Here is a 17,399-nt window from a genome sequence, read left to right as displayed (position 1 = left end):
GTCGGCCTGATCGTCACTAACGAGAGGGAGAGTGTCACAAATCCACTCACTGCAGGATAATTACAGGAGTTTTGAAGTGCAGGATTAGTTTGCCTTTTCATTTGATCTATAGAAAAATAAATAAACAATCCACAGCAGAGCAGTGCAATTATATTTTCATGTCACAGAATAAATGGCTGCTGATATGGAGAGGGGGAGGGGGAAAAAAAACCCCATCCAGGGTTAAAATGAATCAGCGCTGCCATTGGCTAAGCGAACCAGGAAATCCTGCCGCTCTGTCGCTGTCATCTGACGATGACGCAGGCGCCCCAGCTTCCCGAAAGTCAACAGCAACAGCAGAAAAGCTCAACATGGCTCCCAAACTTGAACTTCCAACCGCTGCAGTGGTCGTCTGGCTTGTGTTTTTCTCCCTGATCCCCCCGGCGGAGGCATACGACGCGGGCGACGCTTTAGCCCTGCTGCTCTGCAGCGTCCTGTCCGTGGTGGGTTTCTGCGCCTTCCTCGGCTGGTACGCACGGAGGCGGAACGGACAGCTGTGATGAGAGAGGCTCCCTCGGATAGCGCGCCTGTTCAGCCCCTGTCCCATAACAATTACTCCCTAATCTCCTAAACCACCGACCTGCTGGCACGACGTCAGCGTCGTAACGGCTGACAAGAAACGTGCCTTACTGGAAGCGATGCGGCGAATTCAACGGGGGAGGGGGGGGGGGGGCACGTGGAGTTGGAGAAGGTGCGAAACATCCAGGAAGTCCAAAACCAGGAACTTTGTCTTCGTCGCGCTGCTGAGATTAAGGACCAAACACCGTTGCCTTCATAATGAAAAGACTGCTGCGCTGCGTTATTGCGCATACTTTCCGCGCCTGACGGAATCAGTGATTTCCTGCTGTGTGCTTTCAGTGTGCAACACCGCATTGCTTTTCTTTGAAGCACAATATCTCAAAAGTTGAGTTTCTTTTGCTGTGTTGAGCTTATAAACCATGTGATTTTAGCTTTGTAAAGAATAAATCGATTCATCTGATACGACTCCTGTGTGTGGAAACAGTGCTTCAATGCCGCAGAATTGAGCAGCTCCAACTTCAAGATGTCAAAAGTTTTAACTGCAGATTCGCTTTTAAAGCTAAATAGCATGGGTTGAAGTGGATGTGCTGTGGTGATAAAGATCATGGGTGGAAATTAGGGCCCAAGCTAATGAATATTTTTGATATTGATGAAATATTGATTGTTTATAAAATAGCAGAAGAGAGTTTAAAATGCCCATCACATTTCGTCAAACTCCAAGCTGACATGTCGTGTCTGACTCTAAAAGACTCCAAAATGCATCTTATAATGAACAAAAAAAACATCAAATAGTCACATATGATAAACTGGGGGCAGAAAGGTTTGGGCATTTTTGCTTATAAATGAACTCAAATCTGATATTATTACTTACATTGATGAGGTAACCATTACTATATTGTTCATTCAAATATCATTTTATTTACAATTCTTGTAATGTGTTGGATTTTTACACTTTTAAAACCTCGTGCAAATAAGGCGAATACTTTTTTCCCCCCAGGTATTAATCTTAAAATTAATTTCTGGAAGTAGTATTATTACCTCATATAAATGATGATTCAAATGATCATAGGTTGATAATTATACATCAAAATAGGACTTAAATGAGCCATTACTCTTTAGGGAATATTATACCATCCCAGATATTCACTTTTGCTTTAATTGTGAGGTGCTGTTTAATCACCCAATGTCAACCTCCAATACAAGAATGTAGCCCAGTGGATGGGTTGCCATGTTTGTAAAAACTGTGATTGTAAAAAAGAAAAAAAAAACTGACAGCCCATTGACTCTTAGCAGCTTTTTTTTTAATTTTATTTTTTTTATCAGAGAAAATAAAAATCTGCTCTGTCCACAATGTCACGTATAGCTGTATCAGTCACCAGCATCTCCTACATTACAATAATTAATTTATGTTTCATAGCATAGGTAGAAAAGCCACCCTCTCACTGCTGTTTTTTTTTTTTCTTCATGTGTGTGTGTGTGTGTGTGTGTGTGTGTGTGTGTGTGTGTGTGTGTGTGTGTGTGTGTGTGTGTGTGTGTGTGTGTGTGTGTGTGTGTGTGTGTGTGTGTGTGTGTGTGTGTGTGAAATATGTAAGCGTGTGTACACGACGCTGTCTGAATCATTGCTCACTTGTTACACTGCTCATGACATCACAGCTCTCCATACATGGAAATCAAATCCTATGAATTTATCATGCTGTCTGGGCAAAATGAACAACAGTGTGCAAAGTGCTTGTCAATTATGTATATACAGTACAGAGGGAGTCATTCTACCATGAGGTGAACGAGGCTTCCTGATTTAACCCTTCACTTTGTACATAACAGTCGACGTTTCTGGAGTGGAAGGTGTATGAGCTAAATGAATGGACAGGTAGCTACTATAATATAAACTAAATGCTAGCGCCTATAATATATATGATAAGGATATTATTAGCACGAAAAGGGTCACATGAGATTAAAAAAAAAAAAAAATAAGCTAATAAAAATAGATGATTGGCCTTGATTGAAAATTCATAATTTTCACATCTGAAAGAGATTATAAGTAATCGGAAAAAACAGTCAGCATTAGGATACATTTTTATTTTCATCTACACTCAGTAGTCTCAGTAAAATGATAATCCGTTACCCGAGTACTGCTGTAACGCGTTACCTGACAGCAGCGGCCCCGTTGAGCAGATGTTACCGTGTGAGAGACGGAGTTGCTGCCGCTGCTGCTGCTGCTGCTGCTGCAACAAGAGACAAGACGCGTCTTGGATCACAAATAGGGATGCAGGGCGCATGCGCAGTGCGCTCCGTTTACTGTAGGATATTCACCGTGGAGGAAAAAAGGGGGCAGGCAACAAATCAGGCTTTTTAAAACAGCAAAAATCCGACTAGTGCAATGTAAATAACCAACAGGAGGGACACGAAATAGGATTATCAACAGGTAGGATTTTGATTGATCTTGTGATCGGCTGTCTCTCTCGGTTTCTTCTCTTTTTTTGTTTGGCCTTGTCTTGTGTGGTGGCTGCGATTCTGGGCAATTCATAGCGGGGACTTGGAAATTATTCTAGTGTAATGGACGTGCGGATCTGCTACACTGTTATGCTTCATGCAGCCGAATGGGATGCAAAGACGATCATTTCATTCTGTTGTGTTTTTAACTGAAAACTATCGGATTCAAACGCGTATAATATACTCGACTGACACTCGGAGGACGCATTTAAAGCGTAAGTAGACACAGACGCCTTTATTTAAGAAATCAGACATTACCATAGGCTATGCAATATTTTTAAAATACACATAGTGACTAGAGCATCCCGTAACATTGTTCCCAGCAGTCTTGTTGTTGTCATTTCTAACCATCCTTTTCATCCATCCTCACTGATAATCACACCCGCACCTTAAAAAGCTCAATTCTGCCGAAATGCGGCTCATAGTGCCAGTATTACAAATCATGTTCTCTCAACTCTTTGTAATCACAATTGGAGGATAAAAGATGATGTGGAAAATGGAGGCTGATTCAATAGACGCCCTAATGAAAACACTGCTTATTAACGTAAGACCCGTAATCCAGTTAACCTTTAATCAGACAAAAACACGGATGCTTTGTTGTGTATGCGCCCCTCCGTCGTTTTTCCATAATGCACGAAGGTAGGGCGACTTTATTCGAGGCATTCGCCGATTTACAGATCCTTCCTCTGTTCTGCAGGGTGTAGGGTGTGATCAAGAAGAGCTTATTTTGGACTGCATTTTTCTTAATGTTTCACGGTGCGCCGAAAATGCCCCCCCCTCCCTCCTCTAAACCCCCCTCTAAAAAAAAAAAATCCAATCCGAGCCCTGGTTTCTGTGTAACTCCCTTCTTCCCGACATACACGGTAATACAAATACAATAAAAATGCGTCGCTTTATTAATGAAGGCTGGACTGTGGGTTTTTTTTTTTTTTTTTTTTTTTTTGACATCTTGGTGCTTTTGTTCAGGACATTCCACATGAAGGGGAATTTCTATCACTGTGACGGATTAATGCTTTAGTCTAATCAAGCTCGATCACTGTCTGTCTGCATTTCTCTGTAGACAAAGTATTCAGGCTGAGGCATAGCTCTGCACTGAGCCACTCCAAACGATGTTAAAACGCAAAGCAAATAATTAAATAAATGACAGACAGAGGGAAATGATCACATTCTAGATTGTGCAAGTGCAGTTGAAAACAATGCAGCTGTTGTTGAGGACTGAATGCTGATGGGTGGATGATATTTTTCAGGGATTTTTTTTTAGGTGTGATGAGACAAAGGAACAAAGGATGCCTTAGAGGAGAGGTTGCCTATATGCCTGGAAACCTCTTCAAAGCACACCGCCAAATGGATCTAACGCCTCCCCCTGCCACCTCTAGATCATGATACTTGGCTGAAGCTATTCCGCTATCTTTATGATCCCTCCTCCATCTATGGCGAACTATAGCCATGCAGGGGACCACACCATCTTGCAGAATGTCTCTCCTCTCGCCACGTTCCTCAAACTGACCTCTCTGGGTTTCATCATCGGAGTCGGTGTGGTTGGAAACCTCCTGATCTCCATCCTGCTGGTCAAAGACAAGAGCCTGCATCGAGCGCCCTACTATTTCCTGCTGGACCTGTGCGCCTCTGATATCCTGCGCTCCGCCATCTGCTTCCCCTTTGTCTTCACCTCAGTCAAGAATGGATCTGCCTGGACCTATGGCACGCTGACCTGCAAGGTGATCGCCTTCCTGGGTGTCCTCTCCTGTTTCCACACAGCGTTCATGCTATTCTGTGTCAGCGTCACCCGCTACCTGGCCATCGCACATCACCGTTTCTACACCAAGAGGCTAACTTTCTGGACGTGTTTGGCTGTCATCTGCATGGTGTGGACGTTGTCAGTGGCTATGGCCTTCCCGCCGGTGCTAGATGTAGGGACGTACTCTTTTATCCGGGAGGAGGACCAGTGCACGTTCCAGCACCGTTCTTTCAGGGCGAATGATTCACTGGGCTTCATGCTCCTGCTGGCGCTCATCCTCCTGGCCACACAGCTGGTTTACCTCAAGCTCATCTTCTTCGTCCACGACCGTCGAAAGATGAAGCCTGTCCAGTTCGTGCCTGCCGTCAGCCAGAACTGGACCTTCCACGGGCCGGGCGCCAGTGGGCAGGCGGCGGCCAACTGGCTGGCTGGATTTGGTCGAGGCCCGACCCCGCCTACTTTGCTGGGCATCCGGCAGAACAGCAACGCAGCGGGCCGCCGGCGTCTTCTGGTATTGGATGAATTTAAAACAGAGAAGAGGATTAGTAGGATGTTCTACATCATGACTTTTTTCTTCCTGGCACTGTGGGGGCCCTACCTGGTCGCCTGTTACTGGCGGGTGTTTGCAAGGGGCCCAGTGGTCCCTGGGGGCTACCTGACAGCAGCCGTGTGGATGAGCTTTGCCCAGGCTGGGGTCAATCCTTTTATCTGCATCTTCTCCAACAGGGAGCTTCGGCGCTGCTTCAGCACCACACTCCTCTACTGCAGAAAATCCAGGTTACCAAGGGAACCCTACTGCGTTATATGATGGTTTTGCTGTGTTTTTTTTTTCCTCATCTATGTCTCTATTACCCTGATTGATCTTGATCTGGGCTCGTTCCCACTGTACAGCGCACTCTCTCTTTCTATCTCTCGTCTCCTCATCCTCCAGTTTCCTCCTGTTCCTCCTTCTCCTAACCCTTCTTTTCAGAGGTAGAAGGTGGACTGTCAATCACGAGGTTCTGCTGGGGTGATTGAGTATGAAACGTATCAAACATGGAGGCTGAAGTGAATGCACAGGAGGTATGGATCCCCTCCTGTGTTTATGTTCTAGTAAACAGACATTGTGGAAGGCCATGCCAATGCAGAGAAGCAAAAAGTTGAAAAAGAAAAGAAAAAAAAATGAAAAAATGAAAAAAATGAAAAAAGATTTGACAAAACAATGAAAACAAAACCTCTTGCTTTGGATTTTTTTGAAGATGCGTTATTCTGTGAGGTGTGAAATACATGAATATGAAATTTAAAAAAAAGAAAAAAAAAAGATGAAACAAAGAAATGATACCTCTCAAGGAATCACTGGAAATGTTTTACATTTTAAGAGTTGCACTAAAAAGAAGATGTAAAGATGCTTTTTTTGGTCGACAGTTGCCAGTTGCATTGCAAGGACAACTTTTTTCTTTTTTCCCCCCAAACTAAACAATGAATGCTTTAATTTGCAACAGACTACACAATCGCTGTAAGTAAAGCAAAACTTGGTGACTGTTGGAATTACACCATCACAAGAGGATAAAATGGTTTTAATGTAAGTGATATCTTTTTTCATTTACTGGGTGGGGGCTTAACGATGGGGATTTACAATGTGTGGTTTTGAAGTTGCAATTTAAGACTAGAAATTATTTCTTGTAGTTTTACGATCCATATGTCCCTAGTGTCTGGCATTGTTATTTTCTTAACACCTTTTACAAAAAAAAAGATGGAAAAAAAGATGAAATGATGTTTGGATTTTTTTTTTTTTTTTTTTTTTAAAGAGTTACTTTTAAGAACAACCTTGTGCTTAAAAAAAAAAAAGACATTGAAGAAGTAGTTAAATGTTTCATCATATCCATGTACCTAAACACTATCATATTGTTACAGTATTGCTGATGCCACTCCGGGTGTTCTTGCCTTAATGGTTATGATATTGTCATGTTTTTTAGTTGTAATTTTTTTTTTTCATTCACTCTTAAAAAGTTGTTTTTTAGATGCAAGGGGAGTTTTTTTTTAAATTTTTTTTTTTTCTCACATCAGCGTGAAGTGCATGTCCATTTTTTTTTTTAAAAAGCTGGTCCACTCCCATGAGCATCACAGGCCATACACTGAGCAGCCCATTTTTTATTCTGCAATGGTTTGCTACACCCCACAGAGTGCTCAGAGCACAGGGAGTGTGTGTATATGTGTGTGTTTGTGTGTGAGAGAGAGAGAGAGTGCGTGCGTGTGTGTGTGTGTGTGTGTGTGTGTGTGCCGGTGTGTGCCAGTGTGTGCATGTGTGTGCGTATCACCGCGAGGATGTGTGTGGATCAGACAACAGTCACTTCAAGACCAGAGCCTTAGTATGAAATCTTGCACAATTTGTAAAAAATGTAAAAGGAAAAAAAAAAACAAAAAAACAAAAACCCCAAAAAAACGACATTTAAGGCACACCGTCTTGTTTCTACTTTCCCTACATTTGCTCTCTACTGATTGTTTTCAATGACTTACTTTTTTCTCTTGTGGCCATTTTAATATTTATTATGTATTCTTTTTTGTATATTATAGATAGATTGTGTGTAAGTATGTGAGTCTTTCAGTTTGAAGTCCCGAATGTGAGTACAGTTTCAGTTAGGATTGCATTTGCTGAAAGTTAACTGTGTAATCTGTTGCTTTTTGAAAATAAAAAGTTTCCATTTTGCAAAATTTGTTTTTATCCCTGTCATTGGGTGGAGATCATTCAATATGGTCATATTAACAGCTGGTAAACACTTGCAAAACCCCAAGTTTTCTAGATGGTGATTGGTAATTTTAGAGATCCTTTGTTCAAAAATTTACATTTTCTTACACTTAAATGTTATATTTTCACCTATTTTCATCAGAATTTTTCAAAACATTTAAAACAATCAACAGCGAAGGGGGAATTGTTCGTTTATGATTGCTTAGTGTGTTACCATGTGCAAATTTTGTATGTAAGTGATTATTGGTACTTCTACCACTATTTTATATGTTTAATTTATGTTCATGCTTTTTTATAAGGGAAAGTGATAAAATGTTCAAATGTGTCTCTTTTAGAGCACAATATTTTCTGCCATTTGAGTCCTTGGGACCGCTTGTCAAAGCAGAATATATGCTAAACCTTGTCATTGAATGTGAAGTGTCTTCCCATTTAATGGGAATAATCACCATGAATATATCCCTGAGCGCATTCACCCTTGCAGTTTTTTTTCTCCCATTCCTGTGTTAAAGAGGGCTACCACTGAATTTGAGATGTAATATATGCAACTACCATATGGAATAATGAAAAAGAACTCTGGATTAATGTATGCCCTTACATAGAGCCCTGTAGCCACAAATGACATAGCAGTTTGTCCCATTATCTCATTGTTAAGGTCACATTGATGTGGACCTGCAATGATGATGAACTGGGAAAATATGGAAATGTGAACAAATGAACCTTTTCAGTTAAAATGCATATGAATTTCCAAGACATTTCCCCCCACAAATTAATAAATAGATATAACCGAATTGCAAGAAAAACTTTCCAAATTTTTTGGCTCCCTTGCAAAATTTATCAGCTCATTTAAGGACAAATGATGGATATTTGTTTACGTCGTAGAAAGTAAAAAAATGTAGTCATATGAGCTCATCTCGTTGAACAAATTTAAAACACGGCTAATAAAGGCCACAAGACCAACATGTTTCTTCTTAAATTGAGTGGTATTTCTCCACAAAAGACTGTAATTACGATATGTTGACGATGTTTGAAAGTCAGTATGTCCATCTGCAAGAATAGAGTGCAAATTGAATAATGCAAGATTTATAACCCACCCATCTATAACTACCCCAATTTTGTATCTTTTACCCAAATATGTCCTGTTTCATTTCCCCCCGTCTAAACCCCATTCACTTAAGTAATGACTTTTGCCTGGGAGCCTGAAAACACAAAATATGATGGTGAAATAGCTCGTAAACACACCAGGTAATTGCGTGCTGGATTGCAGGTTCCGCTGATGAAAAATATCTATTAGGGGTCCATTTTCATTATGAGGATGACAATTACTGTTTAATTTTGGACATTGATCATTCCACTTTGGACCCAAACAGGACAGGTACGGTATATAGAAATTTAAGGGAATAATCAGATATAAGGAAATGCCCTGGCGTAGTTTTACAAATATCAGCTTTTTGTCCTTTATACTAAACCTGTAAGATGCTTCTTGAGATTGAGGAAGAGATGAATGAGATAATTGTTAATGAACTAAGACGTGACATTTTGTGGGATTTTATTTGAACTGGGATATAAATTGAACTACTTGAGACTAGAGCATGATTTAATGTCTCACTTATGTATATTTCAGCCTCATTCAGCATATGCAAATCACAAATGGTGTCACTTTTGAGCACTGGCCCATTTTCTCACATGTTCATTTCAGTGCCCCAGTAATTCTGTTTCTCTCTACGTCTGAGAGAAGATGACAGGCAGAGGTGGTCGGCTTGAAAGTGGTTCATTCTGGCAGACAAGCTCACACATTGAACTCTTTTCCCTCCGAGGGCACCATCTCTCCTGAGAAACATCGAGGAACATATTGTTCACAATCAAAGCAATTACCTTCTTACTGGGATTGGTTCTGTGTGCACTTGTGGTTAGATCATGGAAGAAAGAAAGAAAGAAAAAAAAATGCAGATCATTTTTGTGAGGCAATTATAATGCTTTGCTGGAGCTTTTTATTTAACGATCAGAAGAGTTTTCTATTGGATTTTGGCTGCCAATGAATAATACAACCATCCCTAAATCCATGTCACTCTTTGTATCTCTGTGGATTTGAGCGCTACAATTTCTGTTTTTTAATGGCCTACCAATGGGCTCTGAAAAAAAAAAAAATCCCATCTCACAATAGACCTCATTTGCTGTCTATAATTTTAATAAATCCCATCTGTTGACTGGCAAACGTTGACCTTTTTTTGAAAGGGGGGGAAAAAAACCGCTCATCTAATGTGAGCTTTTCTGCATTCTTAAGCATTTTCTATTTGTATAATGCACGCCAAACCTTAATTAAAGTGCAGTAAGTGTCCATGCTGAGAAGCACTCAAATACGGAAAGCTGCCTTGAACGGAATGGAGTGGACGACTCAATCTTCTGACAAACTACTCTGGAAAAAGAAAATGAAAGAATTGCTTTCTGTCTTGGCATCACCATGCTCTTCATATTTGTTTGATTGTGTGACCACTTCAGAAGCTGCACATATAATGGTTCAATATGCTTTACATAATTTCTCCTGGGACTTTATTTCATTTTGTGAAATGACATTTACTGACTTTTCCGTGGGATGTTTGGTCAAATTACTTTTGTTGTTGTTTTATTCTTGTTTTTTGTCTGTAAATGTGAACACAACTGAGTGGTTCAGTGACCCCATGGCAGTGTGTGGGGTTTGTGGCAAATTTTGAGTTAACTTTGCCCTTACACGCAGAGCAATCCACTGTCAGTGTGTTAGATGCGTCTGATTCACTACATTGTCAGAGATGCTGCAGTTTGCTCTCTAATGGCTTTGCAGCTTTATAGCTGATGTCCCACAGCAGATTGGTAATGGTCAAATGAATGATAATGTGAGGATCACAGATGTTAGACTGTCTACATGTGTAGGTGTCTCCTAAAATTTCACTATTTTTATCTTTGTTTTTGCTGCATTGAGAGTTAAATGCTATCCTGCTCACCGTCCATTCATAATCTTTCTATTATGAAGAAATACCTGTGATTTTCCAAAGCAATTCGATATAATAAGAAGAGATCATACAATAAAATATATGCTTACAAAGAACTTGAAACATGGGCCTACACTGAGCTTATGTTAACCAAATCTGGATTTAATATGCACAAAACTAATGTATGGCATTGTCTGGTAATAATTCCAAGATAATAAAGACTGGGTTATGAGATAAAGGAGAAAAGAACATCCAATACAACAGAACATAATGATGATATTGATTTCCGGGGATGGGGTTCTGCAAATGTTGCTGCATTTATTGTCTGACAAGCTATTACAGTCAGGGCAGGCCTCTGAATACCAATGATAAACAGGATGCCTGAAAAAAAAAAAAAAAAAAAAAAAAAAAAAGTGTACGTGGATTAAGATTTTTCCACATAATATCCCAATCGTCATGACTTCATTTTCAACAACCACCCTCTCCCAAATTCTGCAGCCCATCATGCAAATGCCTTCTATAAAGAATATCCCTGCTTTAAATATTAACTGATTAAATTGCGGATGGAGCTTCAAAGGTTCCGTCCTGCATATTTAAACAGTAGTTTTTCTTTCTTCCCCTGTAATGTGAGATTTAGCAGTTGGATCATTTCTCTGGAAATCTGCTCGGAGCTAAATTTTAGAAGGAGGACTTAGTCTAGTTCTATCTTTGGCATCACACCTGTATGTACTTGCAGGGAAGGAATCTCTGGGCTATATGGTGAAGTTCCTTGAGATCTTCTTCACATTAAATGTTAGAGCTGGCAGTTTCTACTCTTATTTCAGGTGTTATTTATGTAGAATGGGTAGATTAAGGGTATTAGATGATATATTTCTCAGTGAAAGCATTGGAGGATGGAGGTTGGTCATTTTTTGGCCTGATTGAGGATTTGTATTGCTGTAGGATGAACAAGAGTGTAGCTTTCTGAGACAACACTATTTGGTTTCAGGGAATAGTTTAACATTTTGAAAAATATGTTTGTAAATATGCCTAGATGAACATTTTTATACCATTTATCTGTCTGTATCCTAAATATTAAGCCAGTAGCCATTGATTAGCTTAGTTTATCTTAGAATAAAGACTGAAAACATAGAGAAACGGCCAGCTTGGCTATTCTTAGTGACACCATTTTTTTTTTTTTTTTTTAATACCAGCACCTTTACAGCTCACTAATCACCATTTAAATTAATTCATAAAAAAAAAAATTAGGGTGTGCATATTGCAAATTGTTTTTAATGAGTTGTTACGTGCTGGGATTTTGTTTTTGTATTTTTGGCCAGGCCCAGCAACTTCCTGGAGTTTCTTCTGCTTCCTAGCTACTGGCCCCATCAGAAAAGGGAGTCCAAATCACAATGTGTTTCTGAGTTAACTTTTAAAATGGTACAATGTAGATTGTGTTACATTTGGACACACCCCGGCTAACTTTCTCCTCTGTTTTCAGACAATTGCTACACCATCGCTGCTCTGCTGTTCCACTTTAAAAGTAGGTAGTGTGAACATGATGCATTGCTAATCCAGGATACACACAATATGTTTTATGTTTGTGTTTGTTCTTTCACGTGCAGTTATCATGGCTGCACAGAGATGAAGAACAAATGTACACAATTTGTTCCGCTTTGGTATATCTGTACGTACATGTTGTACATTGTGCCGTGCAGAACAAACCTTAAAGGACTGAGCTGTTCCTGGGAATGCAAACATCTGAGGATAATGTCCTCACGCTTTGAATGGATGGTTTGAGCAGCGGAAAACTGCTGCTGCGGCCTGTTTGGAGTACAGGTCAGGATATAAACTCACGTAGGTTCTGTTTCTTTGCTGTTAAATCCTCTTGGTTGCGTTAGGAGTCAAGAGTAAACATGTCCCCTTTGCTGCTAAGACTTAGGATGAGTGATGGAGCCACGGATAGATCATGATTGGTGGGTTAGTACTTAAGCACTCGCACACCAAAGTTAGAATATGCGAAGAGAGAGTACTGGTCGGGAGTAATCCCCCAACAAGGATTACCCGTGTCTTTCATGCTAGATTAAAGGGTCCCATGATACCCTGCCACGCCATCTGAGTCCTGATGGGAAATCAATGCACTGGATGACAAATTATCTGCATCATCTTTGTAATTTTTTGTTACCGTTGTCTGCTTGATAATGAGCGTGATTCGGCTGGCTTTTGTGCGGGGCATTCTTCAATACTCTGATCTGGTAAGGCTGACCAATCACAAGCCAAGTGGTCTCTCGCTGTCTACGTCTCTCTGCGAGTGTGTGGAGATAATCATCTTAGTCACCAGGCGCTACACACATACAACTGAAGTCTGAAATGACACGGATGATGTACCTACAGTAGTCCGTAGAGAGGAGAAGAAATGTTTGGGTCACAAGGAAATTGAATAGAGTGTTGTGATCATTTGATTTCTCCACCAATGAGCTGGCTCATCCTTTAGTTTCCACTTTTATTGTACTCAAATTAAACCGAGCTTGTGGGATAAAACTGACAAAACTAGCAGGCATGGCAAACATTTTCCTAACAGACTAAAATATTCAGAATCTGCTATCTGGCTTATAGGAGCTTTCAGAGTATTATGAGTCGCAGCAAGGAGGCTGAGACGACCGTATTCTCATTGTGCTGCATTTGCAGAGGGCAATCTGTCATGATTAAAGCCAACTTCTACATTATGGTGCCTATTTACAACATGCAAACAACTGCTTACGTCCACTCACAGTGGGGTACATCTGCCCCCAGAGGAGCAAAGGAAATAAATATTAAAGAAACACAAGCTGAATTTGATCTAGAACTGTGCATATGTATGCATTCAGAGATGATTTCTTTTTTTTTTCTTCTTTTTTTTAAAGCTCGGATCCGTTACTGTTTCCAGCATTTAATAACATTGCTCTGAGAATGGCATCATTATTTATTTATTTATCTAATTTTTGCATCATGGTGACTGGGGAAAGTGTTTAGGGGTGTTTATACAGGCGATTTGTTCCCACTAATTCGACATGTTTTGTGATGAATCCAAGGGCTTTTGGAAAAAAAAAAAAAAAAAGAGGAGGAGGGGGTAGGCAGTGTGGGTGGGGGAGGGATTTAATCCACTCGTTTTCTTGTGTTCCAGCCTGTTCAGCACATTCTGTCTCTCTCTCTCTCTCTTTCACTCGCTCTATCGCCCTCCCTCCTTTATTTTTGGAAACATCTCATTCTTGTGAGTCAGGCCCGGCCTGCTCACAAAACCACGGTCTAACAAGCTCTTCGCCTCCTCCTCCTCCTCTGCCCGCGTCTCTTCTGTTTATGATATTAAAACATAAGAGAGTCGAGCAGGAGGTAGCAGAACTCTTCGTCTCTCTCTCTCTCTCTCTCTCGCTCTCTCAGACGAATAGAGAGGGGTTTGAATTGATGCTTTGTGAATTGTGAATTCACCATATTTACATAGCTGACAGGTAATGGATGGATGTGTCTGCACCTGCTGGTGTAATAATTGGCTGAAGGGGGGCCTTGAAAGGTGACTGGCAGAGAATTTCTAACCTGAGACTGCAAATGTCAAAACTCACTACATTTGTGGCTCAAAGTCAATGTGATGATGATACAACCACATCTCTGTCATCCATCTTAATTTGCCGAGCGGCGTTGATGGCAGTGTTGATTGATGATACCTGACTTGACTGATAGCCGTGTCACCTCCACTTCTGTTATCCAGTTGTTGTTTTATCAGCTCCCTTTTCTTTCTGTTCAAACCGCAGTGGCTCCAAAGGGATCAGCTAATTACCATGTTTGCGATGTAGTGTCACTTCTTCGAAGAGTTTGTCTTGCAAATAAGGCAGATAATGTCCAGGAAAAAATAAAATCTACAAAATGAAGTTGCCTTGGAAACACCGATTCATACAACAAACACTTACATCATCCCGCTGGCAAAACTTCAAATCTGAATACAAAATTAAATGGCTTGTTGAAATGGACAGTTTTTGCTTGTTTTATGTTTCCTGACATTTTTAGAAGAGTTTATTTTCACTCAGTCCCTGTTTCTGCTATCTGTTGGTGCGCATTGAAAAGGGATGATTCATCTTTCTGTACTAATTACAGAGACAACCTGCTGGAACAAAACAAACACTGTCTGCACTGCACAAAAATAATAATAGGGACTGACTTTTGTGATGTTGGATAAGGATTTATTTTGGCTAAAGGCTGTTATTTCACCGTTTTATTTTTGTTTGCATCTGCAATTAACAATTGGATTAAGAGAATGAGCTGAGGTGAACAGCCATTTCCCCCTGGATTCTTTATTTGAGCTTTGTATGGATGAAAATCTGCAGGCATCATCTCTAGATATTTAGGGTCTTACAATCTGTGATGCATCTTTTAGGGTGAAAAATAATTAGTTGCATTTGAAATAAGTTTTATTAAATTCTTTTTCATGGTAATCACAAACCTCTAGAGTGTTGTTTTGGAACAAAGTGGCCCAGAAGCTTGCCTGGAATTTTTTTTTTATTTTTTTTTTTTACTGTAGAACACAGTCACCATGGTGAAAAAGTAATTTTCTACCTTCTGTGTTCAAAGAATTCAATTTTCCTCTTGAGGAATTATATTTGCTACATGGATATAATAGCTTTATTTTCTCACAGACTGATTACACTGTTGTTATTTGTGCAATTTGTATGCCTCCCGTCCTCCAGTTCACAAATATTGCAAGCTGTATAAGTGAATGTTTTGCAGCATGGTTTATTATTTTGCCTTTGATGTCATGGGTGCATAATTTGCATTACACACAAACACCTATAACCCTTGATTTGTGACACATTAATTATAATGAGCTGTACCAACTCATTGTGCACTAAAGGGTCCCTGATACGTTTTGAATCTCTGTACTGGTTTAGGAGAGCAGTGAAAGAGCCTTGAAACAGAAACAAAAAAGAAAGCCCTGAGCAAAGCAGCAAAGAGCCATCATCGTTAGTCATCAGCAACGGCACACGGCCCCTCAAAGCGCAGTGCTGTGGAAGTTTCCCTCTGAATCACTGCAGCTCTTCCTTCAGCCGTTCTGTGTGCAAAACGATCTCAGACACTTAATGTAATGCAACAGAAAACCCGCAACCCAAATAAATCACACCAGTATCGGATCTGCATTGGTACTTTACATGCCATGTGTGGACAGGAGTTCGTGGTTATAATGGTATTCAGCTGATCCTCTCTGCTTGTACTGTGTGGAATTATTTATATATAATTAACTCTTTTGGTCTGTGATAGATCACTCTACCTATAATTCTACTTATACAATGTTGGTTTTGTGACTATCGATTTCTTTAAAGGGTCAGTGTGTGGGATTTATGGTGATCTATTGGCAGAAATAGAATATAATCTTAAAAATCATCTTGCCATTGATGTAAAATCAGCTGAAACTGAGAATCATAATGTTTTTGTTGCCTAAAAGTGAGCCCTTCACATCTGCATAGGGAGCAGGTCTTCTTTTACAGAGCCTGCCATGTTGGACCGCTATGTTTCTACAGTAACTCAGAAGGGACAAACCAAACACTGGCTCTAGAGATGGCCTTTTGCTTTTTTTTGCAAGGCACATTGACCCCCATAAATGATTTGCTTGCTTAGAAGATGAGAGTGTGGCAAGGGGTATTCAGTTGTTGGTGATCTGCAACCTCATTTCTAGATGCCCTTAAATTCAACACACTGCTCCTTTAATTGTGAATTTCATCAATAACAATTTCAACCACAAGCCCCGACAGCATTATGCTTAAGATTTAAAATCCCAATCACATACGAAAGCAAAGCTGTCATCTGTTTTGACCTGCACTGCTGCGGGATGAAAGTCCATGTATTGACATGATTGTAAGGGGTTTAAGCATGTCGAACTGCAAGTCATCTCCCCTGTGATTAGTTTTTATACCAGAACTATCATCTACTTGAAATGAAATTGTATTCTGTATTATCTTTTCAATGCTGGCCTTTACCAACAACAACAACAACAACAACAACACAGAAAAGACATCATTATTGTCTCTCGATGCAAGAAGATAAACATGGTTTTGTTTATGTTTTTACTTATAAAGCTTTGTTTTGTGTGAAGATGCAGAGCTGTGAAATATGAACATTGTTAAAGACCACCTGAAGAAAGGACCTCCTCCTCATCTCTCCCTCATTGCTTCTTAAGACTGAAATTTGTTCTTAGAAAATGTTGCTTTAATCCTCACCAGTCTGTCAGCCAACTCCTCTCTATCCACAGTCGTGTGTGTGTGTGTGTGTGATATTTATGAAATTTGTGTGATGTCTTAAGCCAGCTAAAAGGGTTTCCTTGCCATGATTTTTTCTCCCCTGCTTGCTACATGAAGAGCTAACCACTCAAAGCTTCCTGGTTACCACATGAGTTAGTGTAGCAACCACTTAACGTAGCGGGAATTCATCTTTAAACAATTAGATTGCTGCTCTGTAATTATGCAAAAGTGGATGGATGAATATAGCCAAATGGGCACTTCTATAAATATTGTTTCTTTCTTTTAGTGCCAGATGCAACAAGGAAAAAAAAAAGTACATACTTCTATTTCTGGCAAGATCAGGTTTGCGTTGTGATTCTATACAGCCCTGTTGTTTCTCATCTGTCTGATATTATGTTTTCCATTTGATAATCAGTTGCATTAGCTTTGTAAAATGTAGGGCCTTTACTTCATGAAGGGATGTCTCTTCTTTCTTGGAATGCTTCGGACTAATTTAAGATACGATAATTATCTGGCATACCGCTGTTCGGCATTCCAATAAGATCCATCTCTTTGGATGTAAAAACATGATTTTACTTGTGTTTGCGACACATATACATTGTGTATAATGTCACTTTGTATATAGTAAAGAGTTTATTTGGGGTTTTATTTGTGTATATTTCAAAATGGGATTCCACGACAACTTT

The 17,399-nt window shown here is 40.0% G+C and overlaps 2 protein-coding genes across 4 annotated transcripts in view; both read left to right on the top strand.

Annotated features, from left to right (window-relative positions):
* The first annotated feature begins 279 nt into the window (after positions 1 to 279).
* Positions 280 to 17,399, top strand: part of LOC138627093 (small integral membrane protein 30) — a 55,166-nt gene continuing 38,046 nt past the window's right edge. Inside the window, exon 1 of one of the 2 annotated variants that reach the window (XR_011311358.1) lies at positions 280 to 598. Coding sequence is in view for 1 of the 2 variants with exons in the window: in XM_069709177.1 (XP_069565278.1) it covers positions 351 to 539 (189 nt within the window). In the remaining variant the exon portion in view is untranslated. Of the gene's footprint in view, positions 1,024 to 17,399 lie in introns of those variants that run through there. The other variant, XM_069709177.1, reaches the window with a different exon arrangement.
* Positions 2,824 to 9,723, top strand: gpr85 (G protein-coupled receptor 85). Of its 2 annotated transcripts, none has more exons than XM_069709198.1 (2): positions 2,824 to 2,980; positions 4,296 to 9,723. In XM_069709198.1, exon 2 carries the CDS (start codon positions 4,461 to 4,463, stop codon positions 5,592 to 5,594), a length of 1,134 nt encoding a protein of 377 aa, XP_069565299.1. In that variant the 5' UTR covers positions 2,824 to 2,980; positions 4,296 to 4,460; the 3' UTR covers positions 5,595 to 9,723. The 2 variants fall into 2 exon arrangements, with proteins under 2 accessions (XP_069565299.1, XP_069565298.1); XM_069709197.1 differs by having other exon boundaries at positions 2,824 to 3,263.

This window comes from Brachyistius frenatus, unplaced genomic scaffold (assembly GCF_029030835.1).
Source record: "Brachyistius frenatus isolate BFR_SWC_R1_liver_20210118 unplaced genomic scaffold, ASM2903083v1 Contig_81, whole genome shotgun sequence".
NCBI classification, from domain to species: domain Eukaryota; kingdom Metazoa; phylum Chordata; class Actinopteri; family Embiotocidae; genus Brachyistius; species Brachyistius frenatus.
This window is presented reverse-complemented; position numbering and strand designations above follow the sequence as displayed.

What these genes read in the sequence shown, in the direction of transcription:
- gpr85 (XM_069709198.1), top strand. Translation starts at nt 4,461, where the DNA reads ATGATCCCTCCTCCATCTATGGCGAACTATAGCCATGCAGGGGACCAC.